Genomic DNA, 26566 nt, shown 5'->3' on the forward strand with positions numbered 1-26566 from the left:
AGACAGAATTCAGATAGGATGTTCTTGGGGACTTCAGACAGGATGAGAAGGGGGACAGATACAGCAACATGGAAATAAAGTTCACAGTGATCAATGTTTGAGTTGGTCCATGTTCCAGTGGTCTGGGGGGAGCTGAGAAGAAATCTAGGAAGGCTTCACAGAAGAAGTGACTTTGGTGTTAAGCATAGGATGAGTAGGAGTTTGCCAGATGGATAAGGAAGAGGAAGAGCACTCCAGGCTCAGGGCAATACCTAGGCAAAAGCTAAGAGGTTGACAGGTGCACAGGGCATTTGAGGGATTCGGGAAATTGACTGATCTAAACATGACTCGTTTGAGGAAGGGGCTAGAGATGGAGCTGGACTGGGTAGAAGATTGAATGCCAGTTAAGTTTGGACCTAGGGAGGGGGGAACTGAGGCTGTGGACTCTCAGGCAGGAGGAGGTACCTGGTCCCATTGTGAGCACGTTCACCCACACACCCTCCTCCAAAGCCGAAAAAGGACTAGACCAGACTTTGTTTGAGTGTGCAAAGCAAACGCTTTTATTTCGGTGCTCACTCTGTGGCTTGAAAATGCATCTACTGTCTGCTTGGAATCCAAAAATGTTTACAGAACCATAGAGAACTACTGTAACCTTTGTAAGAACATACACAAGTCGGCTTATTTGGGGATCCTTCCCAGTGCAAATCAGAAAGTTCTATGTGTGTCTGCGTGGCTTTCCCCAAGTCCCCCTCTGAGATTTTGCGGGCCCTGGAGGCTGTGAACCCGCCCCAGATGTAGCATTCTCCCTCATCCCTCTGCCAGCCCAGTCATGTGGACAGAGAGGGGGATAGAGTCAGAGATGACAGCCCTCAGGCTCTAGGAGCTTAGTTAGGGCTGGGGCTGTGTTTCTGGGCCCTAGTCCTACAGAGAGGGGGCAGCTGAGGTGCTAACCTTGTTAGTGACTAACACAGGCGGCTAAGGCTCTCGTGAAGTGTAGGCATTGCAGTGAGCAAGTTCATGGGTAGGACAGGGGCCTGTGGAGCTCTCTTCCCCAAAACTGTGGTCTGAAGGAAGGTGACTGGGCATGGACAGGGGACACAGATGGGACTGGGGGTGGGAAGGTGGTCATGGTCAGAGTCTCACACTCAGAAGCATCTGGACCCATGGCCTCAGGCTCTGGGAGCCAGGGATGAGGACTTGCTGTCATTTGCAAGGCTGGGTCCTATAAGCATTGGAAGAGCAGAGATGAGAGGGCCTTACTCGTGGCTGGGTCAACACCCCATCACCCATGAGGGAACTGAGGCCCAGAGAGGGGAAGGCAGTGACCAACTGGACTTGGGGCTCAAACCCAGGGCTCTGACACCTCTAATCTCCTCCCCACCTCACCCCAACTGCCTCCTTTCTGCTCAGGTCCCAAATGGCCTCTTTAATATTCTCAGGTCGGGGCTGGGGCCACGAACGAGGAGCTGGACTCAGAGTCAGAAGTCCTGGGTTATGTTCTAGAGCTTTCCTACTACCCAGCCTTGCAAATATCCTGCTGGTGCAGAGAGAGCCTCCTCTCCCTCCTCCAAGCCCCAGAGTGTTCATCCAGAAAGCAGCTCCTACCCTGCCACTTCCCATGGTGACTTAAATGGGTTGTAGTCGTGTAAGCACTAGCAAAGGCAGGGAAAGTGCCCCGCACATGCCGGTGCCTCACGATAGTGGCAGTGGGGATGGCTGGGCCAGGGCTGCTGGGATATGAGAGGACCTTGGGTCTGGCCCTTCCCGGGACTCCACCTGCCCTGGCTCTCGTTCTCCCGAGGGCTCCTGGGGCCTGTGTATTGTCTGGGATCTGGTCAAGGGGCATACCGTCTCTCTTTTGCTGGCTTCAAGGGGCTCTGGAGTAAATCAAACAATACGGTGGGTGGTCAGTGGTTTCCAACAGCATCTGGGTTGCAAAGGGAGGCCTGGGTCCCTCCTCCCCCACCCCAGACCCAATCAGCCAAGGGCAGTGCTCCCAATGGAGAAGCACAGAACATTCTTCACAGTTAAAGGGAGATGGGAATCCAAGTTCAGGGGCACAAGATAGGCTAGGAGTACATTCCATCCCAAAGGGGCCCCACAGGCTCTGAGGTCTGGGGCCAAGAGGGGGCAAATTGGTGCATTAACTTGGAACAAAAATCGGGATCAGGTTAGGGGCTCTGAGCTGGCTGAGGCGGGGGCTGGGCATGTGGCCCTTAGGCAGGACCAATGATGACATTCCTGAAGCCTTTCACAGACTTCAGCTTGTTGCTTTCAAAGTTCACCACCAGCTTATGGCGGCCCACGTGGCGTGGCATCAAATCCACCCTCACCTTGACCTCCTCCCCCTTTGCCACGGCATCCGGGCTGTGGAGAGAAAGAGCAAGAGGGTGAGGGGAGGGGCCCAGCGCGGTCCCTGCCGTGGGGTCAGGCCGGGATGACCGGGGACCCTGGCACAGAGCTGCTGTGCATGCACAATGTCATGTGACAAGAACAAAATGGGCCGCACTCCAAGAGCCTGGGGCACTGTGCCCTCCCTCGTGCAGAGTGTGTGTGTGTGCGTGTGTGTGTGTGCACGCACGCGCTCGTGCGAGTGGACACTGTGCTTGGGGATAAGAGTGGGTACACTCAGGGGACTACATGTGTGAAAATGCACTGAGCCCCATACACTATTTCTGTTATTTACCAGATGTAAGTTACAATAAAAAAGCTTAAAAAAGTATCTATGCTTGTACTTGTGTGTGTAGATGTGTCTCTCTGAGGACACAGCCACACGTGCCCCCTCACACACACTCCAGATGTGGGTACTTGTGTTTACACGAGGATTCGTGTGTCCAGCGGAGGTGCTTAGGGACTGAAATGTGTCAACTGTTCAGGTTTGGGAACACTGGCGCAGGGCGCACTAGCTGCGCGGTGTGGGTGCTCACGGAGGATGCAGGGGGGGAACCGTGCCTAAGGGGGCGGGCGAAGGGTCATAGCCTTATATTAGGCAGGCGTGTGGGTGCGTGGGTGGGAGGCGATGGGAGGGAGTTGCCCGCCAGGGTTTGGAGCCTGCGGGCAGCCCCTCCCTCCACCCGCCCCGCTCTGTGCTCCCAGCTCCCCCCCCCCGCCCCCTGCTGGAGGGAACGGCACTTACACGTCCACGATCTTCTGCTCATCCATCAGGCCGGCCCCCTCCATGGTGAAGGTGCAGCCTAACAGCGGCGTGGTGAGAGGGTTCCGCAGGGACGCCTCCGCCACCAGCTTGCGGTTCTGCTTGGGCTCTCCCAGGATCTGGAAGACAAGACGACAAGAGGGACAGATGTCGGGGCGGCCCTGAGAGAGAGGAGCCTAGAGCCCCTCTAGGGCGAGGGGGTGGGGCATCTCTATATTTGCGCAATTTGGCCCTGCTGGGCATGATTGCTCCCCACCTCTGCACCTGTTTCCTCATCTAGGAAACACGGTCGTTCACGGACCTGCAGTAAGGTTCCACGTGACTGGGGGGATGCAGAAAGTGCCTCCCTTGTTCTAGGGTCTGGATGGAAAGATCACAGGCTTTCGGGCCAGACTGATCTCTACCCGTTCCTCACTGTATGACCTTGGGAAAGTAATGACCCCCTCTGAGCCTTGGTTTCTTCTTAGGAGAGAAACGCCTTGCTGCGGGGCTCTCCTGAGGATTAACTGAGCTAACACGGGGGTGCTCACTCCCGCCCCCTCTGCTCTTTGCCATTTATTTCTAACTGCTGCATTTGGGATTCTGGGGCTGTGGCTCCCTAGGATGCCAATGATGACGGTGATAAGAATAGCCAGCTACTGTGAGCCTTTATAAGGCACTTCCTTGGATGTACATTTCATTCTTAGGACACGCCTAGGTGCTAGGTATGTAACTCCACCTTGCAGACAATAAACTGATGCCCAGAGGGACAGAGTGACCTGCCCAGGGCTACCCACACACAAACTCAGGGAGTCAGACTGCAGAGTCCGTGCCCTTAACTCCTTCGCCTCTTCATGCCCCACCAGGGCTCCAGGGCCTGGATGGAATCCAGGCAATCAAGGGTCCATGATTCTGAGATCCCTAAATTCCACCTCCCCACCACTCTGGGATTCTAGGATTCATTCCTAGAGGTAGGAGTCCCCAATCCTTCCAGTTTCACGATGCTTTCCTTCGATGAAGTTAGGTATTTGAGGAAGCCTGGGACATCAAAGATCTGGAGGGGGCCGGGCTGCTGGTATGTACATGGGCGGGGTGTGGGGGGGCTGTTCAGGGACCCCACCCCTGCCACCATCCCCTGCCCAGCTCATCCCTTACCCGGATCTTGATTTCTGGATTCTCCAGATAGATGTCCCTCTCGACCAGCACGTAGCTGTTGGTAGCCCGCTCTGTGAGGAGGCCCCGCACCTTGATAAGGTTCGACTCGGTCAGACACTCACAGTACTTGTCATAGAGGATTCGGAGGGGAATGCTTTTCTCTGCAAGAGGCAAGAGGGAAGAACACTGTGATTGCTGAGTCATGGCCCCCACTTCTCCCATGGCATTGCCCCGAAGCACCCGAGAGGGGAAAGAATGTGCTTGAGGTCACATAGTGAATGAATGGGAAGACCCCAGGCCTCGCCCCCACCCCCATTTGCCCTGGCTTGGGGCTTCCCAGGGAGGATCCTGGTCAGGGAAGTGCTGGAGCTCCAACAGGCCTGGATTCTGATCCCGCCTCTCTGCCCTTTGCCAGCTGGTGATGCTGGGCAAGTCACTCCACCTCTAAGGGCCTCAGTTTCCCCACATGAAGCTGGTGGGATTGTGCCCATTTTACAGATGAAGAAATGCTTCTGCCAGTAAGTGCTCAGATCGGGAGACCTGGTGTGGCTAGGCCACTGACTGACTGGCTGTGTGAGCCTGGGAAGGTCACCTCCCCTCTCTGTTTCCCTTTTGTACCCTGGGAATCTTGCACCTGCTGGGAGGAGCTAAGACCAGGGGTCACTTCAGAGCAAAAGCCACATAGTGATGAAGAGATGAGAAGGGCCAACCCCTCCCAATGCAGAGAAGCAAAATGTGGTTTCTAGCCCCATTGTTCTGACAACACTGTGGCATGAGGGCACCAGGTGTCAGCTTGCAGGAGGCAGGAAAGAACACTGCAAAGAGCGCAGGCCTGAGAATTAGCAGGCTGGGTCGTGGAGTGCTTGTCCACACCATCGCAGAGACCCCTGGGCAAACCCCATCTGGAAAGCTCCTCGGACCTCCCCTGTCAAAGGGGAGTGCTGGACGGCTGGTCTTAGGGCTCGGCAGGGCTCAGCCACCCCCGGACCATGATGGGAGAAGCCTCTTTTCCTACCATCTGTCCCCTCCGTCTCCCATCAGACTCTAGCCACTCACCGGACTTTTCACAAATCGGAGGATAACCTCATTATTTGCTCATTGTTTTGCTCTCAGCCCACTCGCTTTATACTTTTTAACCTTTTCTGCCTGGGCACACTTTTCGATATTTGCACCAAACCAGTCTCATTTACTATAAATAGAAGGTAACTGGCAAAAAGAAATACAAAGCCAAGTCATGCTCGCAAAGTTCCAGCTCGATATTCTTGTCTGCCGAAGGCTCGGGGCTGAGATCCGCGAGGGGTAAGGATGCTGGGCCTGTAATTGCCCCCAGATGCTCCTTGCGGGGCCCATCTGAAGGATGGTGAGGGCCTGGCGGACAGCCAGCTTCTCGCTGCCGGTCAAGGTCTAAGCCCCAGCCTGCCCTGAGTCCCAGCGGCTCATCCCCAGGATGGCTCCGCCCCAACCTCTGAGCAGATGACATTGGGGAAGAAAACCCAACCTTCTGCCAATAAAGACAGAAAGGAGTGAAAATCCCCAGGTCAGGGCCTGGTGGAACCGAGTGGAAACTGGCCAGCTACATGGGAAAGGACAACACTGCCCTCCAGGAGCTTAGAGGATGTGGCCCCAACTGTTGACTTTTCCAGAAGACTGAAGCGAGGGTGGGGCAGGACCTCTGAGTACCGCGGTCCAAGGGCCAGGGACCACAGCCTTGGTTGAGAGAATAGAACGTGTGTGGTCAGTCTCAGTCATTCCTTAGGTGACTAGTCCTGTTCTAGAAGTTGCTATGGGTGTGGCCACAGAGGCCATAGTGGCTGCAGTCCCAATGACCCACCTGGAGAGGTGAGGGGAGGAGAGAGAGGACGGGTGGGGCAGGAAGGGGAAGGGAGAGAAGCAGCACAAGGAGGCAAGGGTGGGGATGGCTCCCTGTCCTCGGCCTGGTTTCCTGTCCATTAGCACATTCTGGAAATTCCCCAGATCTTATCATCAGACAATAACAAGCAAGCCAGCCAAAGTCTGGGGTCTCGGGGCGGGGCGGGTGGGGGGGATCATCTGTCTGAGGCTGAGCTTGGCATCGGAGGCCCCGGCCAGCATCCTAGACCAGCCCCACCTTGCAGCCCAAAGGCAGTACACAGGACCTCTGCCCTCCTCTGCCCTCTCCCTGGAGGCTGTGCCCTTCATGGGTCTCTGAGGCAGGAGGGACCGCTCTGCGGTGAACACGTCCCTGGGATGATGGGAAACACTGACAGGCTTGGCTGAGCCTCGGCAGAACAACGCTCCAAGGGCCCAGATGGTAACGGGCCGGCAAAGGGTGACTCAACAGGAAGTTCTTCTGGCATCGCTGGCCAGGGCTGGAGTTCACCTCATGCCACACATTCCAGGAAAGACAGTTCCTCCCTTTGAAGCTGTTCTGAACATGAGAAGAACCTGCTGGTACACAGTCACACACAGGGGCTGGCGGGCTCTTCAGTCATCAACCAGCCTTCCTGCAAGCGGGGAACCCGAGGCCTGGAAAGGAGAGGACAAATCCCCAGGAGCCCACAACCCATCGACGACATCGTAGGAACTAGAACTTGGGTATCCTGGCCGTGGAACATACCCGTAGGAATGGACCCCTGCCCCTGACACCCAGGGCCTGGATGCAGAGGTGACGGCTGGGTCCTCTGCATGCCATCGAGGTTGGCAGGGGCTCAGGAGTCCCTGGGCCCAGCATCGAGGCCACCGTCTGGCACAGCAGGTGTTCAGAACAGATTCTCGGGGATTCTCTGCCTTTCTATGATCAGGGCCCATTTTATACTTTCCAGAAATTTCCTGAGCGCACAGTCTCCTCCAGTCCTCCCAGAGGCCCATCAGGAGGGTGTGCTGTTGCCCCACTGAATGATGGGCGGGATTCAAGGATCTGAGTGCAAGGTCATGCCGCCCAAATTTGTACATTCAGTAGTGGGGGAGGTGAGCGGCAAAGCCATGTCTGCATGGACTCAGAAGGTGTGTTCTCACAGCCCTGAGTGTTGGGGCCCCGTCCTGGTGCCATTGGCTTTGCCCCTGAGGGGCAAAGGGTGGGCATGCAGCCCCGGGAGTACCCATGGGGGGCCCAAGATAGAGAAACCAGGAAGGAGGCCATCTATACCACAGACTCCAGGCCTGAAACCCAGACAGGTCTTCTGAGGAACTCCAAGGCCATGGCCTTCACACCAGACACAGGGGCCAAGGGCAGAGGCAATAAAGGGGAGGAAACATGGGTTTGACAGGCAAGAGTAGGGGGGCCAGAGGAAGGCACACAGACTCCACAAACAAGAGCCCTCCCCGCCCTGGGCCTTTCCACCAGCTCGGCACGTGAGCATGCTGGCTCCTGGATGGGGGCACCTACACTGGGCACAGCCCCTCCCTACGCCCCCCTGCCGGAGAGTCCTAGGTTGCCGGGTCCTGACTGCCACGGGCCTCACAGGTGACACTGAGGTTCAGGGAGGCAATGGCTGCCTAGCCATTGGCCAGGGTGACCCAGTGAGTGGGACGCACCTCTCTGAGGCCTCAGGGCCGAAGAGTATCCACACTGCCCCTCAGAGGACGACCAGAAGGCTCCATTACCAAGACCGCTTTGCCTCCTCAGGCCTGAAGGCTGCCACTGCACCGGCCAGAATCAGGTGACTGGGGGTGGGGGTAGAGGGCAAGACACCAGGCTCTGTGCTGCCTCACTAAATTACCTGAGGGGCCACAACCCCCCTCAGGGCCTCAGGCTTATTTTCGGAAAGATAATTGGGTGCAGTGACCAAGCCAGGCAGGGAAAGAGACCAAGGAGGCGTGCGTGCAGGTTTCTGACCACGAGGCTTGAGTGACAGACGCTCTTCCCCCGAACTGCAGACTGGGCCGTCTACTGACATCATTTTGCCCCAGAGCAGGGCAGGGAATCTGCCTCACAGGGAGGCCAGGCCAGGCGCCAGAGCCAGGTCAGAGAAGGTCAGGGGTGGAGGAAACACTTCCTCCCTGGGGGCCCGGCCATTCTCCTCTCCTGTTGCCCTCAGAGCTACTCTGCCCAATAGGGCAGCTTCTGGCCACATGTGGCTGGTTAACTTTAAGTGGAATTAAAACTCGAATTTCAGTTGTGCTCACTTCATTTCAAGTGCTCAACGGCCATAGGGAGCTGGCCACCAGCGACCTGGACAGCGCAGACGCAGAAGGGCTCCTGCATGCCGAAAGTTCTATGAGCAGCGCTGGCCTAGAACCCCTTCTCTCTGAGGCTGAGTTCTCGCAGAGGTTGGGTGGAGGCAGAGGGAAGGAATGAGCTGGGAGCAAGCAGTAGCACGCCCCAGGAAGCGGTCTGAGATCACATGAAGATGACATGGAACAAAGCAGTACGGCTGCTAAGAGCTAAGTTCAAGTCTCAGTCCTGTCCCTTCCTAACCATGTGGTCTTGGGAAAGTTGCTTAAACTCTCTGCCTCCGTCTTCTCATCTGAAAAATGGGGCAATAAAAGAATCCGCCTCCCACTTTTGTTACAAGAATTAAATGGGTGGGTGGCTCGTTATAAAGGCGGTGGGAAGGGCGTGACCCAGAGAAAGTGTCACAGAAACATCCATGAGGTCACTCGCATGTGTCAAGTGCTCAGGACGCTAACGAATGCGCCGCTGGTTGGTGGTCAGCAATTGCTCCGGGACCACAGGGCCTTACCAGATGAGGGCTCCAGAGAAAGGTTGAGCAGGTCTTTGCTGCCACACTCGGGCCCCAGAATCCCGTTGTAGCTGACGGTGCTGGCATGGAGCCTGAGGCGGCAGGTGTGGGTCTCAGCCGTATTGTTGGTGATGTAGGCGAAGACATCAAAGTCACTGCCCATGTTCATGCTCTGGGCCACGCGGATCCGCATGGCCACCCCTGTCTCCTCTTTCTTAGTCAGCTTATTCAGGTGGTTGGCCCTTTGGAAGGCTTCTCTCTCCTCTGGGGACCCTGTGGGAATGGGGAAGAGAGCTCCGGTAAGGCTGAAATAGGAACCAAGGACAACGAGGCTGGGGTGGGGCGAGCTGGCTCTTCAGAGTCCTGGGGACTCAGATCAGGTCTAGAGGAGCCCCTTGTCTATACTCCTGTGTCAGGAGGATGATAGGAGATTTTATTTACTTTCCATAAGTAAACTCCTATACATCCCTCAAAACCCAGTCCCAAAGGACACCCCCTCCTCCAGGAAGCCTTCTCTGACCACTCCTGCCCGAGGATGAATGAGTTGCCATGTTTTCTCAAGTTTCACCAGTGCCTATTGCCTATCATGCTTCTTATTTAACCAAGTTGTTTTCTGTTTATGTACTTACCCTCTTAAGCCGCTCAAAGACTAAGACTGTATTTTACTCATCTCTAGTCATACCCGAAGCTCTAACAGTGCTTGGTGGATAGTAAACCCCAGTAGGATGCAAACTTTCTCACCTCCCGTGTTTGCCCAGGGATTCCATCTACCTGAAATCTTTTCCTCCCCCTCCCTACCTGTAGCGCTCCCCTCCTCTGTCTTCCATCTACCTCTCTCCTCTGCTCCTGTTTCTTCCCCGGTGCCACTGGGTGCATATCTATGTCTCCCACCAAACCATCAGCTCTAGACCTTTCCGAGACCAGCGGAAGCACCTTTTCCTTCTGTCAGAGTATGGCTGCTTGTTCCCCAACCCCCAGCAGGCACAGGTAAGTCAGCGGGAGTCAGAGGAGGGCAGGAGTGATGGTTCCTTATGCACCTCTGTGAGCCCCCCCGCCCCACACCCCCAGGCTCACCAAGGATGCTTAGAAAACAGCTACTGTATTGAATTGGCTGCTGGTTGTGCTCCAAAACAATTTAAAAAATAAGCTGTGTCCCTTCTTCCCTCTCCTGACTGAACATGAGCTGCAGAGAGTGGCTTCGTCTTTGGATCAGATTACAGCTCTCTCATTAAGTCGCTCTTACGATCTTTCTCTCCTTCCCTCTCCATCTGCCCGCTCACCTCCCCAGCTGTGTGTGAAACACTGCACAAATAAACACTACGGAGTTCCTGGAATCTCTCTTCCAGGACCCGCCCCTCTGGACTTCCAAGCCGCTCTAGTCCAAACATGTTGCAATTAAAAAAAAGGGGGGGGTGTGGGATTGCACGTCTTCAGTTGCAGGTACCATGATGATACTATCATGAAACGACACAGACATCACTCATTTTTCTGTTCGGAGGCAGGCAGCACCTCCATAACGAGTATCCTCCAGTTGTATTTAAGTCCAAACAGCCAAAAAGCAAGGCTTTAAAAAACCCCATGGAATCCTTTTGTGAAATACAGAATCTTAAATGAATACTCTTCTACTACGGTGTCCCAGTGTGTTTTTTTCTAAGAAAAGGTGTAAAATGGAGCGTAACATACAGGTCCTTATTGTATGCAGGCTGCCAAAGAAAACACATCCGTGTGTGTGTGCACACACACAAACACACACACACACAAGCCACTGGCTGATAAAACAGGCTGCTTCCCTGCAAGGCTTGGCGAAGGCTCTGGGGAGCCGAGAACCTACCCTCCGGGTACTTATAGGTGTGGGTGATGTCCTCCCGCTCATCACGGCCCACCCTCTTCGTGCTGATCTTCATCCCCACGGTCTGGGCGGTGTTGGTGGACTTGTGCATGGACCCATCCTCCTGCTGGATCCAGTTCACCACGTCGGCATTGACCTCAGCAAAGACAAAAGGTGCATCATACTTGGTTCTCAGGTCACCCTCCTTGATGGCACGAACCGGAACCGGGCCACAGCAGTAAGTCCCTGGTTGGGGGTAAGAGGCGAGAAGGGCTTGGGCTGAGGGGAGAGTGACACCCTCTCCCACTTTCCACATTTCAGCCACATTGTTACAGAGAATCTCAAGACTGTCCAGCCTTTTGACCCAGGGACTCCACTGGTGGGAAGATAGCAGAGAGTAAGAATTAAGAATGCAGGCTCTGGAGCCTGCCCAGCTTCTGGGGTTCAAATCTCAGCTGGCCTCATTAACTGGAGGACTGCTTATTCCTTAGGGAAGTGACTTAAGTTCTCTAAGCCCGTTTTGTGTGGTGGGGATGTTTACGACCCACCTAATGAGGATTCACCTATACTAAATGCTATGTAAGTGAAAATTTTTTTTTTTTTAAGTGTCTGAAATATTAGCAGAGGCGTATCCCCAGGCATCACAAGGAAGGGAGGGAGCCACGCTGTAGAAGATAGTACATCTGTCTATCCGGCCTCCTGCCCACACAGAGAGCCACAGCTGCCCCCATCAATGTACTCAGGGGGTGCATGTTGACTGAATGACCATGAGAGCTGGATGTTTCTCTCGCTGGGGTTCACAGCTGCTTCAAACTGGCCACAAAGTTAACGATGGAGGGCTAGAGGCTGAGTAGCTTACTACATTGTGTCCATTTGATGTGACAGACACGGTAACATTAATTTAAAATTAAAATCAGGGGAAACTATGAGATAAAGAAATGTCAATGACTCATGGAGATGTCACAGGACCAAGACAAAAGGTCACATGCAGCCAGAGATTTTAACCGAGGGACCAAAGACCCCCAAAGCACTGCCGGGAGAATTCGGGGGTCCGTGAACTTGGATGGCAAAAAATGACATCTTTGTCTGCACTGAATTTTGCTAACACTTCTTTCGATTGTGAAAGCAGACAAACCATCGTCTTAGGTGCACTTATGACTTCTCACCCGTAAGGAACGCAAACACTTAGGTATCACTTTATAGTTGTCGTAGACAACTGGAAATACCGCTTATATGCACCTGTAACAATACATCATGGAACTTACTATCTTTACCACTAGACCTTGTTCTGTAAAGCAGATATAACCATATCATAAATTTATCTTTAAAAAATGTTGATAACCATGTTTTGGTGTAATTGGTTTTCTTTGTTACCCTAGGTAATATATTCTATGCATTTAAAAATATTATTCTGTTGGGAAGACAGGGTAACTGGGTGATGGGCATTAAGGAGGGCATGTGATGTCATGAGCACTAGGTGTTACACGTAGCTAGTGAATCACTGAATACTACAGCAAAAACTAATGTTGGCTGATTGAAATTAAATAAACAATAATAAAATAAAATAAAATAATAAATAAGAATATTATTCTGAGAAAGGATCCATTTGGTTTCACCCAGTTTTGCCTCGGTGTTCCGTCTCTATTTCTCCTTCTCTGTCTTTTTCTCTCTGTCTCTGTCTCTTTCTCCCTCTCTCTGTCTCTGTCTTTCTGTCTTTCACACACATACCTACCAATAAATATATAATGGGAAATTACTGGAAGCTGTGTGTGAATATGAAAGATATTTCTTTTGAGGAGGAGAGGACAAAGATGTTATTTGATCTTTTTCTTTGTGCTTCTCCATATTTGCTGTTTTCCACAATGCATGTGAATTACTTTTCCAATTATGAAAGAAGCTGATCGTGTGCTCTGATTGAGGACCCCCACACTTGTGCACACCGTTAGTGGTCTCTGGAGTCAGCCAGACTGGGGTTAGACCCTGGCTCTGCCACTCCAGGCTGAGGGACTTGGCAGTTGGGGGAGCAGTTCTCACCAACCCTCAGTTTGCCGGCCTAGGGAAGGGGGCCACGCCCACCCACCTTCACTCTTCTCCTGGGGCGTGGGGTCGAGGGCCTGCCACCCGCCGTAGCCCGGCTGCAGGTCCGGCCTGCTCATCCATGACTCCGCCCAGCAGTGGTAGTTCCTGTTGGAGAAATGAAGTGAGGACTCACACTTCTCCCGTGGGCAGTACGCACTCACCTGTCCTATGCTCAGCCCAGAGCATCCCCAACACACCTGCTTGCTCTTCCTCCTTTGGGCCCTAGCCAGGTGCTCCCTCCTGCCCGGGGAGTCATTGTCAGCACCTCTCCCACAGCCCTCCTCTTTCAGTGGCTCCTTGAGTCCTGCGGATGGGACCTCCTCGCTTCTTGGCTGTCCCTTCTTTTCCAGCTCATGGGCTCTGCCCCGTTTCAGGCCTGCCTGGGCCACACCCCAGGCCCCTGCCTGGAATCTCTCCCCTTCTGATCCCCTGCACCGGTGTCATCAGAGTCCCTCTCCCAGTTTGAAGCCTTTGGTGACAACTTGTTGGTTTTGGAGTCAAGCCCAGACCTTCTCACTTGGCATTCCAGACTCCTGAAAACCCAACACCCTGACACATTTTCATGCATTATTGACTTTGTGTGTTGACTTTCCCTCCTTTGCTCATGCTGGGGCACTTACCTGGAGAGCCCTCCCTGGCCCTGTTCCCCCTTGTCTGAATACTGTTCAACTTTTAATCTCAATTCAAATGTGACCTCCTCTGAGAAGTCTTCCTAAATCTCCCTTCCAGAGGACCCTCCCAGTGGGCTCTACCCCTGACTCTGGGCCCCAGCTCACCAGATCATCTCGCTTTTGTCCTTCTGCATCTCTCCGAACTCGTTGTAGACATACTCGATGAGCAGGTTGCTGTTCTGGTCATGGGCTGAGTTAAAGTTGGTCACCACTCGGGTGGGGACGCCAAGGCACCGCAGCACTGGGGGTGGGGGAGGGGACAGGATGGAAAGTGGGATTTGGGGATGAGCTGAGGATCTGGAGCCATCTTCCCTGCTCTGAGCATCCATGCTCCCATCTGTACCCCAGGCAGCACCGTACCCATTATCCAGGTGGTGAGGGTGGGCACCTTCCCCTTACCTGGATGGTAGTGCCCACCTCACTGGTCACCCCATGTCCACTGGGCTTCCTCACCTCACTGCTAACAGAAGGAAACCCCAAAATGCAAGTCTGACATCAACAATCCTCTGCTAAACCTTCAATGTCTCCCCATGGCCCTTAAGGTCAAGGCCAGACCTCTCAAAGCTTGGCCCCTGACCGCCTCCTGGGCACTTTTCCCCAGCCACACTCACTGTTCCTCCAGCACTGTACACTCCTGCCAGCCACAGGACATTGGCCTATGCTATTCCCTCAGCTTGGAAGGCCACCCACCAGGTTTAGATGGCTCCGTCATTTGCATTCATAGCAAGACTGGGGATTCATCATCATTCGCAATGGACAGGCACAGGAGAGATCCTTTCATTTGTCCTCTGAAGGCAGTGAGTGATCTGTCTTATTTCATGTGCCCAGAGCCCAGCACAGGCCTGGCACAGACAATTTTGTCAAATGGATAAAGGGGTGGATGAAGAAGAAAGAGGAAGAGGAAGAAGGGGAAAAGGGAAGAAGGGAAGGAAATGGTAGAGAGTCAGGGCAAGGAGCACAGAGTGGAGCAGGGAGCAGAGGGAACAAGGGTCGAGGGGCCTTCCCTGCAATGCTGGCTGCTTTGGGCTGTGTGACCTGGGGCCAGTCCCTCCACCTCTCTGAGCCTTGTTTCCTCCTCTACCACACAAGGTCATTGTACACATGCAGGGCTGGCCGTTGTGCTGGGGCACCGTCGTGGAAGGGGAGGGCCCTGTGCTCACGCCAAAGCTTACAGTTTACAGAGGTCACAGTGACGGGGGGCGTGGGGGGCAAGGAGGCAGGACAGCAGGTGGCACCTACAGACCTCCGAGGGAAGCCCAGGGCACGATTCGTGCCTGAATGGCGGGGTGCTCCTGATAGGCGGCGTTTTTGATGCCTTCTCACTCCCTCATTTTTTAATGAGCTTTTTCTGTGTTTTGTGAAAGTAACATATTCTTGGGGTGGGATAAAGGAAAGAAATATCTTTTCTTAAAAAGTGAGAAAAGCCCTACTGAATGTAACCTGTGGGACTGCCTTTTTAATTAGTTTTTATTGAGATTGAGTCTTGGAGATGGTGGGCGGAGTCTGTGTGTGTGTGTGACCTTTGCCCTGTTGATCTGGGCCCTCTGTCAAGCAGGGTAAGACGTCTCAGTCAGGCCCTAGATTCTGGCCCCGATCAGGGCCTCTGGGAAGGGGGAAGGAAGGGCAGCGTTGATCCTCCCCCTCCTGCCTGGTTGCCACCCTGAGGCGCCGGCAGTAGACTCTGCAAACCAATCCCAGGCCTTGCCCCAAGACAGGCCTCAGGACACAGACCAGGTGTGAGGAGGCTTGTCCCCGCCACCTGAGGAGCAAGGCATCACCCCGTTCTAGAGCTGGGCAAGGAGCAAGGCATCACCCCGTTCTAGAGCTGGTGTCCCAAGAGGCCTCCTCATCCCAGGCTCAGGCCAGAAGGTTGCCCCAGAGCCGGGGATGCCTGAGTTCAAGCTTGGCCTCGCTGCTCCCCAGCTGTGTGACCTCAGGCAACCACTTCCGGTCTCTGAGATTCCATTTCCTCTTCTAAGAGGAGCTAATAATAGCGACTTTCAGGGATGTGGCGGTGATTCAGAGAGGCAGTGGGTGTGGGCAGTCTCATCTGCCCGGTGCCCAGGGTAGAAGGGCAGGGTGCCACAGGTGCCCGTCACTGCAAGTGTCACGGCAAATGCCCATCCAGTCACCGCCTATCCAGTCAAATGACTCTCAGACATTTTGAAATGCTCCAGGATCCGGCTGAGGAATCCCAACTTGCCCTGGAAGTCCACAAACTCAAGTCTAAGCTGAACCAGACACTGGGTGAAGTGACATCTCCCTGGGAATTATTTCTGTCACTGCTGTGTCCACTTAATAGGTGAGGAGAAAGGCTTGAAGACCCCAGTTTTCTTGCCCAAGTCCACCCAGGGGCTGGCAAAAGTGCTGGGATTCAAAATAGGCAGCGGGACACCAGAGTCCCTGGGCCAGTCCAGCAGGACGCTCCTTGCAGAAGCCCCTGGGGGGCTGCTCCTCTGGGCCACTTCTCCCTGGCTCCGTCCAGCACCAGGCCTGGGAGAAGGCTGCAGGGAGCCAGACACAGCCCTGGCCTTGGGGAAAGAGGGGTCTCGAGCAAGACCTCTGGAGGTCACAGCCCCGGGGGAGGGAGGTGCCTGCAGGTGAGCTCAGGGACCCAGGCCACAGATGGTGGTGGGTCTCCAGAAAACCCGTGGGGTTCTCAGGAGGCATTTTAGGCCCCTCAGAGGAAGAGGTCTGGGACAAGGGAGTTTGCACAAGAAAAGGGAATGCTCAGGTCCCAGAAGCAGTCAGGCTTGGGTGGTTTGGCCATGAGGAAGGGGGAGCAGAGACAGCCCTGTGGGGAACCTAGGCGACACCACCCCTACCCAGACTGCTGGTGTGGAAGACAGCTCTGGGACGCCCCAAGGCCCTTCTCTGGGCCTGGGTCCTGGTCCTGGAGTTAGAGAAGCTGTGATTCAGGACCAGCCTCTTAGATTTCCTAAGCCTAATAAGTGATAATAGCAGGGACGCCTGGGTGGCTCAGTGGATTAAAGGCTCTGCCTTCGGCTCGCGTCATGATCTCAGGGTCCTAGGATCAAGCCCCGCATCGGGCTCTCTGCTTAGTAGGGTGTCTGCTTCCGCCCCCCCCCGCCCCCCACCGGCTGCCTCTCTGCCTACTTGTGATCTTTGTCTGCCAAATAAATAAATAAAATCTTTTAAAAAAATAAAAATAAATAAAATAAATGATATAGCAGTGGTAGTCATCTTAATAAGAATAATCCTGTAGCAGGAGGTAAGTATTCAGTGTTATGCGTCTGAAATCATTTCTAGCCCTTCATACATTATCCTCACAATGGCCCCAGGGTAAAGGCACTGTTGTTAGGGCCAGTTCACATGTAACAGAACTGAGCCTCAGAGAGGCTCAGTGATTACCTGGGACACAGCTGGTAAGGAGCAGAGCTGGGACTGGGAATCGGGCCTTGATTCTGGAGTCTGTATTTTTAACTGGTACAGGATACTGACCCATTCTCATATGTGCCATCCCCAGCCCAGAACAATTTTCACCATATTCTGGGCTCAAATTTTTAAGATTTTTAAAAAAGATTTATTTTCCATTTTAGTTTTAAATTGCTTTTTCTTGCCTCACCTGCATTTTAGAAGGTGCCTTCCCTTTCTTGACATTGATATGACTGTTACTATTAAGTTAGTAAGAGCTAATATTTACTGAGAGCTGCACTGGGCTGAATTCTGCACTGAGCAGTTTTCTACCAACCCACCCTAGGAGGAAGGTCCTCTTGCCCCCATTTTACAGACGAGGAAACTGAGGTTCAGAAGGAAGTCATCTGCTCAAGGTCACAGAGCAGGTGAATGTTACCAGGGTTTTTAAATTCAGGGGGGCCTGGCCCCAAAGCCCATCTTCTCAACCCTGAGCCCAGGCTGCCTCCCATATGACATCGCTTGATCCTAATAACCACCTGCAGGGTAGTTGTTGGAAAAAGGGCCAGAGAGGGACAGCTGCCGACTCCAGGCCTCACAGTACATTGGTGGTGTTGGAGGCAGAGGCAGGACCAGAACTGGGGTCTCCTGATTCCCACTTGAGTGCTCTCTCTGCACTCCCCCAGGTTTCAGGGAGGCTGTGAGCAGATTCCAGCCACAACCCCCCACCACCGCCCCTGCCCAGCATGTCACTGACCTGTGCAGGCCACAGCAGCGAAGACCCAGCACTGGCCGTACTTGACACGCTGGCAGCCCGAGGTCTTCCAGCGCCGCAGGATGTCCACACTGCCGATCCAGAACATGGGGCTGACACCATCCTTGTAATTGTTGTCCCAGCGTCCCAGCAGCACACCCTGGTCATCATTGCAGTTGACCTACAACCAGCAGGGCATCAGAGGGACTGAGCCTGGGAAGCAGGTGCTGTGAGTTCAGTACATGGGGAAAGGCAGGGAAAGGAATTTAGGAGAGGGAACAGCCCATGCAAAGATACCAAGGTGTGATGGGCTGGTATGTGGGAGATGGTTGGGGCTGGAGCCTGGCGTGTGGGAGAGAGAAGGGAGGAGGTGGCGAGGGGTCAAGGTCATGAAGGTGATACTGGTGGTGTGAATTTAGCCATGGGGTGGCAGGAGGGTGACAAGATGTGATCTGAGTTTTACGAAGTCCCCCTCCGGCCCCTGCCTGGATTGTGTCGTTTCCCTCACCCTCCCATTGCCTTGAGAATAAAATCAAGCCTCCTGACTGTGGCCCATGAGGCCTGCATGGTCTCACTCCTGCCCACCTCCTGCACCCCACTCCTCCCTGCTCACTCCACTCCAGCCCGCCAGCCTCCTTTTTGCTCCTCAAACCTGCCAAAGTCGTTCCCGCCTCAGGGCCTTTGTACAAACTGTGCCCTCTCCCTGGAATACTCTTCTCCCACTTACGATATCAGCTTAGGGATCATCAATTACGGAGGTCCCCCCCCCCAAGCCTCTCCCTGAAGCTGGATTCTGCAATTAGGCACTCTTGCACCTCTGGCTTCCTTCAGTGCCGGCATCATCATTTCTGATTATGACACATTCCTGCAGTGTTGCTGTCAATGTCTGTTTCCTCCCACCCACCCACCCACAAGAATATAAGCTCAATGAAGTTAGAGACCATACATGCCTTACACCTACCTGTTCCTCCAATGCCTAGGACACAGGAGGCATCTAATAAATATTTGCTGAATGAGTGAATGAATAGATGAATTGCTTTTAGGGACCACATGACATTACCCTTATTTATGTAAATCTTGTCTTTCCAAATATAAGCTCTCTCAGCTGAGACTTCCCCATCTCCTGGGTCCCCCCAACCAAGCCCAGTGTGGAGTGTGGCCTCCATCATCACGGGAATGTGGGGGGCCCTACTGGGACCCACGATGGGCCCCGACCCTGGGGTGGGGTGCAGTCCCTCACTCACCATGGCACTCACCACCCGGCCCACATAGACAGGACTGCTCCGGCGGGAGCAGTCACGGCAGGCATCCTTCAGGAACTTGGGGTTCATGTCCAGGAGCATCAAGCAAATGTCCAGGATCCCGTCTTCAAACTGTGTTGCGAAAAACAAGAGAAAGATGCAGGAAATGAGAAGCCACCTCCTCCAGGAAGCCTGACTTGCAGCCCTGCAGCTATAGGGCCTCTCTGTTTCTTTCTTTCTTTCTTTTTTTTTTTAAAGATTTTATTTATTTATTTATTTATTTGACAGAAATCACAAGTAGGCAGAGAGGCAGGCATAGAGAGGGGGGGAGGCAGGCTCCCTGCTGAGCAGAGAGCTCGATGTGGGGTTCGATCACTAGGACCCTGGGATCATGACCCTAGCCGAAGGCAGAGGCTTTAACCCGCTGAGCCACCCAGGTGCCCCTAGGCCCTCTCTGTTTCATCTCATACATTAGGGAAGTCTGGGCTGGGTCTGCCCCGTCTCTGTGATGCCATATCTTCCTGACCCAAGATGGGGTGGGGGAGGGGGAAAACAATGACTGAGTTTGTGAGAAAGAGGAAGGGATGTGCCTGCATTCAGGGCCTAGCTGGGGGTGGGGGAGTCCTGGGAAGGTGGAGTAGAACCCACAGTGTCCCTGGGGCTTCCCTCTCCTCAAAGTCACCTCAGGCCCTGCCACTGCCCCTTTCCCATCTCCGCTGTGCCAAATATCTCATTTCCCCTACGGCCTGACTCACCCTGCAGAGTTGATGAGAATCCTCTCTACCCCCCAACCCCTTCCACCCCAATACACTATTCTGATTGGAATGGAGGTAAATTATCTCCTCTGTTTCCACTGCACCTAGAATAAAATCTAGACTTTTCCCTGTGACCTGCAAGGAAGGCCCTTCACAATCTGTGTTCCACCCCACCTCTGACCTCATTATCACCACTCATTGCCCCAGGGCTTTTGCACTTACTGTTTCCTTTGCTCGAATGCTCTTCCTGACACTCTCCGTGTGGCTCACACCTTCTTATCCTTGCAACTCAAATGTTACTATTATCAAAAGTAGGGCCCTCCCTCCTTGTCCCATTACACTGGACTATGTCTCTGACCACTCTGACCAGTAACAGTGACCTGTTACTCACCTCTGCAGTCTTGTCCCAAACCAGGCTTCAATGGCTTTGAGTCATTTTGTGGCTCTCTATTGCCATATGCCTGACATTCACAACCTGGACATTGGTGACTTCTCCCATTTCATCTCTTGGAACCCCTTCAGACATAAAGCATTCCCTGAGCTACAGAATTCTTCTTAAGCACAACATAAACTCCCACATCTGAGCTTTTGCTCAGACAGTTCCTTCTGCCTTGTATACCATGTTTCCACCTCCTCCACTGCCCAGCTCAGATCTTGCCTACGACAGGAATCACCCTGATTCCCATCCAGTTATTCACTTCCTTCCTCTCGGTCTTATAACTCTGGATTGTGATGGCTTCTGGAAGATTCCCGAGGGCTGCGTTAATGGCTCAACATAAGCCTGGACACAGAACAGGAACTCGGGGAATGAAAGGAAGGACTTGGCTTTGTTCTGTTTCTTGGGGGGGGAATACAGATCGCTGGGAAATAAGAGCCCATTGACTTCATGATGTATTTTTTGTACCCCTCCCCCCCACACACCACCATTTCATGTACATTGCAGAGCGGGCAATAGGTTCTTGAGCAGATATTCTTGCAATTAGTATCCCCAGTACTCAGATGGGGAAACTGAGGCCAGAGCCCCATACCACACAGGGAAGACTTCCCTGTGGCCCCAGGGCAGGGCTCTGGGGGCCTGCATATGGAAATCCTACCCCAGGGGCTGTTGGGAAAAAGTCTCATGGTGAACCTTGACCCAAAAGGCCAACACCCCCCAACACACCAGGGCCAGGAAGAAGTGTGATGACTCTTGATTTGTGAGTTTTCTCAGCACTATCTCAAGAATTGTCATGGGAGGTTGGATGGCAGAGGAAATAAGAGCCCTACTTCGAATGACCAGTCTGGGTTGACTTGCTGGGGGACGAGGAACCACTGGAACAGAGATGTGCCATTTGGAGGCCCAGCCTAGGCAGCCACACCCCAGCGGACCCATAGATTTGTAAGTAATAATAAACAGGTGTTGTTTTAAGCCTGTACATTTTGGGCTTGTTTGTTATTCAGCAGTAGCTGACCGATACAGGTAGTGGTTCGCAAGCTACGTCCACCGATCAGCAGCACCAGCATTGCCTGGGAACTTGTCAAAATGCAAATTCTCAGCCTGCACCCAGACCTACTGAGCCAGAAACTAGGGGCGTGACTCCCTGATCTGTATCTTAACACACATTTCTGGTGATTATAGATACATTCAAGTTTGAAAACCACTGATCTAGGTAATAGTATAAAACCTCCTCTCAGCACACATAATAGCATTTCTATCATTTTGGTATATGGCCTGGAATATTCCCTTTCTCCCTCCTGGAGCACCTGCCAGCCCCACAATTCCCAAAGGCTCTCCTGATTCTTGTTCCACTTTGAATCTGGGGCTGCTGTTCCCACAGTGGGTAGGGTAACCCTTTGCTGTAGGACCTCAGGCTTGGCCTGGACCCCTCCCCTGATCCTCCAGCCACTCCAGGGCCCTTGAATCCCTGACAGCATGGGGAGGGCAGCTCAGAGACCAGTACACACATCTGAAAATTGACCTCCTCGGACCCAGGGCCCCATACCCAGGCGGCCCACAGCAGTTGGGAAGGGCAGGATGTGGCCCTACCTGCCCAAAGTTCCAAGGTGTGCTTTTGATGTACTTGACCGAGCCCTGGTAGATGAAGCCTTGCTGGTTGAGCACATACTCCTGCCGCTCCTCCTCTGAGTCCAGGTACACAGCATCCGCTGGGGGCCGAAAGGAGGGGGCCTCAGCTCTGGGTCTGGCAGGGTGCAGGGTCCCCAAAGACACAGCAGCCAGGGGGCCAAGACCCAAGGCCAGGTCAGAGTCTCGGAGGTCCTTCTATCTTTGAATCAGAAAAGCTAATCATTCATTAATAATCCCATACCCATGAGATGAGGTGTTTTTGGCTAGTGTTACCAGTGGCTGCCATTTCTCAAACACTTACCCGTGACAAGCATATGATGTATGTTACATTTAATTTCCGCAAGAGTGCGATGAGAAAGGGACCTTGAAAAATCATTTTACAGGTAGGAAAACTGATGCCCACCCAAGAGATCAAGGAGCACAGGAGTCAGGAATCTCCTAGTTGATCCTCACTTGTTGTATGACCTTGGGGAGATCACTTCTCCTTCTTCGTCCCCCTCTCTGTCTTCCCTGCGGGTGACATGGGATGCAGACCTGCAAAGGGGCTTTGCAAGCTAAAGCCCTGAGCCAGTGTGAGAAGGAGCTTGATTCAAGGTAAACTTCTAGGGTCACTGGGGCTCAGGAGAAGTGGGGTCCTGTCCAGTGGTCGGGGAGGTGGTCAGGGAGGGCACCCTAGAGGCGGTGGCTTGTGATTGCTGCCTTGAGAAATGACCAAGATTTAGATACTCGGAGTCTGGCGGAATGACTTGCTAAACAGAGGACCAGAGACAGGACAGGGACAGCTGCTGGGATGGCACTTAGCTCCCCGTGGCTGGCCACCACAGAAAAGAGGATTGGGGCCATCGGGGTCAGGTGGCAGAGGGTCAAAGGTCAAGCTGGCCTTTACCATCCCCCACTTCACAGGTGAAGAAACTGAGGCTGGGAAGAGGAAATTCAGAGCCACTTTGTGATTTTGGTGGGCCCTAGGCATTTTTACTTCAGTGGGCCCCTTCTTCTGTAAAAAAAAAAAGATAATAATAGTAATAATAATAATAATAAATTTTATGACTGCACTGGTATAATGACCAATATATTAATATTACATATTAAAACGTATTCTCTGACCTAAACTTTCTCTTTTTTCCTTCTGATTTTAAAAGAAATTAAAACATTTTTATGGGTCCCTAAAAATACAGTTGCACTCGCCTGGAACGCAGCTGTTCAGGGCCCTTGGGCCCCCAGACTCCGTCAGGCCCATCTGCGGGCCCCCTCTTATGGCACAGAGCGAAGTGAGTGTGGAAGTGGCCGAGCATCTTTTGCCTTCTAGACCCTGCACTGTGGCTCCCCGGGCCCCAGATAAAAATCAGCCTTCCAGCAAATGAACTATAGTCAGCTGATGGTGCAGGAGAAAGAACGAAAGAGAAATAAAACTTCCAGCAAATGAACTATAGTCAGCTGATGGTGCAGGAGAAAGAACGAAAGAGAAATAAAAACCCACGGTGTTTTGTCATTGGGGTGAGAGTGTTGTCCCCACTCTGACCCAGGTGGCAGAGACAGTGCCCTCCCCCCAGCTCTGCTGGTCAAGGTGGCAGCCTTGGGGACAAGAGGTCCTGCACATACTTCATGCTCGCTCCCTCCCAGACTCCTGTCCTCACTGAAGGGGTGGAAGGCTCTGGTTTCAGGGGCACGTCCCAGAGGGACAGCAGTGTCCCTACCCAGCAGCCCCGCCCCCACTGGACCCACCTTCCTGCCTCTGCATCTCCAGCTCCTCCGCCCCCCTCCAGGTTCCCACCCTGGGATGTGGGTCACTTTAGTCACTGTGCTGTTTGGCTGACAGCCACCCCAGCCCGCAGGGCGGGGTTGGGGCAGGGTTGGAGGAAAGGCCAGAGGAAGGGGACATCCCCAGAACCTCATTCCCTGTTCCCTGAGCTCTGAAACCCTGCTGTGTTGGTGAGCAGCAGGGGACACTGGCCTCTTCCTGCTCCCTGGGCCAGGCGGCCTACTAGCCATAAGCTCTGTAGATTGACAAAATCCAAACAAGTCTACACTGGGGTCCGGCAAGGCCGCTTCTGTCCCGAGAAACCATTCCATGTGGCCCCAGGGTGTGTGAACAAGGGTTCTTCAGAGATACCCTTCCTGTAAGGATGCCCTGGGGACGACCTCATTTCCCCGGGAGTAGAGGGCCAGATCAATGAACGATGCACACTGGCTAGATACAGGGCACTCTGAGAGCTCTTAAAAAGAAAAAGCAGGGGCGCCTGGTTGGCTTGGTTAAGCGTCTACCTTGGGCTCAGGTCATGATCCCGGGCTCCTGAGATCGAGCCCCGCATCAGGCTCCCTGCTCATCGGGGAGTCTGCTTCTCTCTCTGGCTCCCCCTCTGCCATGTCCCCTGGCTTGTGTTCTCTCTCTCTCTCAAATAAATAAATAAATACATAAATGAAATCTTTAAAAAAAAAAAAAGAAAAAGCAGTTGTGTATGCACACCGATGTGGAGAGATCATCAGGATGTGTGGTGGAGTGGAAACGTTAAATAAGTCACAGGCTGATGTGTACTGTGGGATCCTTTTGTGTTTAAGAGGGACACAGAAACCCATTAAGGCGGCAATGTCTCCAGGCATAGACACCGGAATCTAAGGAGATGAGTCCCCCAAGACAGCTAATAATCCCGCTCCCCAAGGAAAGTCAAAGTGGGAGCTGTTTCCCTACAGTGCTTAAACCTTATATTATAGGAAGAGGACATCCTCATGTCTTACTGCGATAAGTAAAAATACAAGCCAAAATATATAAAAGAGAAAATAAAAAATCCTCTCAACGATGTTATAAAATGCCCCCCAAATGGAGAAGAAAAATATAAAGCAGTGTCTCAGTAAGGAGTTGGTTGTCTGGCGCTGGAGAGGCCAGAATTTGTGGCTGGGTGCCAGCTCTGAGGAAGGGCACCCCATTCCTAGGGTGGGGCCCACCCACAAAGCTTGTCTGTCTGCCTCACTGTGCAGGAGCAAGAAGCAGACAGTTCTGACTGCACTGTTAGTCCGAGAGGGAAACTGAGGCCCAGGAAGGGGTGTGGCAGCCCCGGCCACCCCCTTCCTCCTCGAGCCAGCCTGCTAGTTTTGTCCAGCCTAGTCCACTTACTGAGGCGCTTGCAGAGGCCACTCTCCGAGCCCTGCGGGGACACTGACAGTCTCCCAGTTGGGATTGTTGAGATGAAGCATCGAGGAGGCACGTAGGTCACCTAACTGCTCCTGCCCACCGCTTCCGGCCACCCTCGGCCTCCGTCTCCCTCAGTTTCCCCTCCCCAAGCCAGTCTGGTGAAATTTCAAACAGAGCCCAGGAACCAGAACCAGGCATGGAGCCGTGGCCCCGGGCATTCCCCTGGGCACCCCATTCCTGACTGGGATTGTGAACCCCAGACACCTGCACACCCAGGTCACAGGGCTCAGGGAACACATGCGCCTCAGATGTGGGGTGAGGTCGCTTGGCAGCTGTGTGGCCTCGGGCAAGGCATTTTGCTTCCAAGTGCCTGTCTCTTCCTGTATGATGTGAGGGGGGTAACAGGACACGGCAAGGTTCCTGTGAGGCGGGAGCATGGCTCTGCCCAGAGGGGCCTTCCCTCCATCTTCGGCCCCATTCCCCCCCGCCACTGTCCGTGGCGCCCATGGGTGGTCCAGCCCTGCCCAGCTCCCCCTGTCCCCCCTCCACAGAGAGCTCAGCTCACCTGGGCACCAGGTGTTGAAGAGCAGAGTGAAGTGGCCCAGCACGAAGCTGGAGCCCTGGTAGCCGGTGGAGGCCTCCAGGGTGAGGCGGTACAGGCCGACAGGAGCGTTCGCCGGGGTGCTGAGCAGCAGCGAGAGGACGCCGTCCTGCTGGTCCACCGCCACGGCCGTCCAGGCGCCCTCCTCTGCAGCACTGGACAGCGGGAAGCGGGCCTTGGTCCCAGCCTCCTCGCTGGGGGCTGGGCCTGGTGGGGAAAAGGCCGTGGCAGTGAGCCAGATGTGGGCAGGGAGGGAGCCGGCCTGGCAGAGGGGCCGGGCGCAGGCCGGGGGGTCCCGTGGGCTGGGGTTGAAGGCCTGGTTCTGCTGCTAACCACTGCTGACTGTTGAGGAAACCTTGGCAAGGGGTCATCTCCCTGCAACTTGGTTTCCTCCTCTACAGAGTGAAGATCGGACCCCAGCCTGGCGGGGTGCTTTTGCGAGAATTTGGAAAAAGCCACAGGCACCAGACAGATTTCTCCTGGGAGAAGGGACAGCTCCACCCAGGGCAGGGTCTCAGTCAGGCTGCCTGGGTGGCCGTGACTGTGCACAAGACCCTCCCCGTCCCTGGGCTCCACAGGAATCATTCGGGTCCATCCCCTTTCCCACCTGAATGCTTTCCCTGCTTAGGAAGCAGCTTTCCCTTTCAGAAGAAGCAGCTCAGACTCTGAGCAGGATAGGACCTCGGTCCTCCGATATCCCCCACGGAATCCCATCTGAGAGGCCCCTTGCTGTGGGATGTTGGCCCGCCCAGCCTCTAGGTGTTTGTCTCCCCTCGGCCCCCTCCAGCTTTTGGCCTCTGTGTCTCCACAGGCAGCTCCAAGCAGGGGTCATCACCCTCCCCTCCCCACCCCACAGCCTTGGCACTTCCTGCTTCCCCTGAGACCCGTTGTACAAGCAGGAAAACTGAGGCTCAGAGAAAGGAGGGTCTCCCAAGGATAGCACCAGGGGTCTGGGGCAAAGTTAGCATCTGAGCCCAGGTCTCTAGGCTCTGGGCTGTCCTCCACGGCACCTCTCATTCCTGTGCTCCCTTGTAGGGGTCTTGAAGGCTCCGTGAGAGAGGGAGCCGGCATCAAGCTTGGCTGCTTTTTCTGGTTGGGGGAAGCCTGCCTCCACAGGCAGGTCTGAGTCATGGGAGGGCAAG

General features: G+C 53.9%; 1 protein-coding gene across 1 annotated transcript in view; it reads right to left on the bottom strand.

Moving 5' to 3' along the window:
- Positions 1–515: 515 nt before the first annotated feature.
- Positions 516–26566, bottom strand: part of TGM2 (transglutaminase 2) — a 33270-nt gene continuing 7219 nt past the window's right edge. The window contains exons 3-13 of the mRNA XM_045981643.1: positions 25389–25631; positions 21658–21776; positions 18880–19008; positions 17639–17816; positions 13612–13747; positions 12837–12940; positions 10760–11002; positions 8929–9201; positions 4268–4428; positions 3116–3252; positions 516–2346 (exon numbers count right to left, since the gene is read on the bottom strand). Coding sequence (XP_045837599.1) covers positions 2196–2346; positions 3116–3252; positions 4268–4428; positions 8929–9201; positions 10760–11002; positions 12837–12940; positions 13612–13747; positions 17639–17816; positions 18880–19008; positions 21658–21776; positions 25389–25631 — 1874 coding nt within the window. The 3' untranslated portion in view covers positions 516–2195. The remainder of the gene's footprint in view (positions 2347–3115; positions 3253–4267; positions 4429–8928; positions 9202–10759; positions 11003–12836; positions 12941–13611; positions 13748–17638; positions 17817–18879; positions 19009–21657; positions 21777–25388; positions 25632–26566) is intronic.

The sequence above is a fragment of the Meles meles genome, chromosome 16 (genome assembly GCF_922984935.1).
Source record: "Meles meles chromosome 16, mMelMel3.1 paternal haplotype, whole genome shotgun sequence".
Lineage (NCBI taxonomy): Eukaryota > Metazoa > Chordata > Mammalia > Carnivora > Mustelidae > Meles > Meles meles.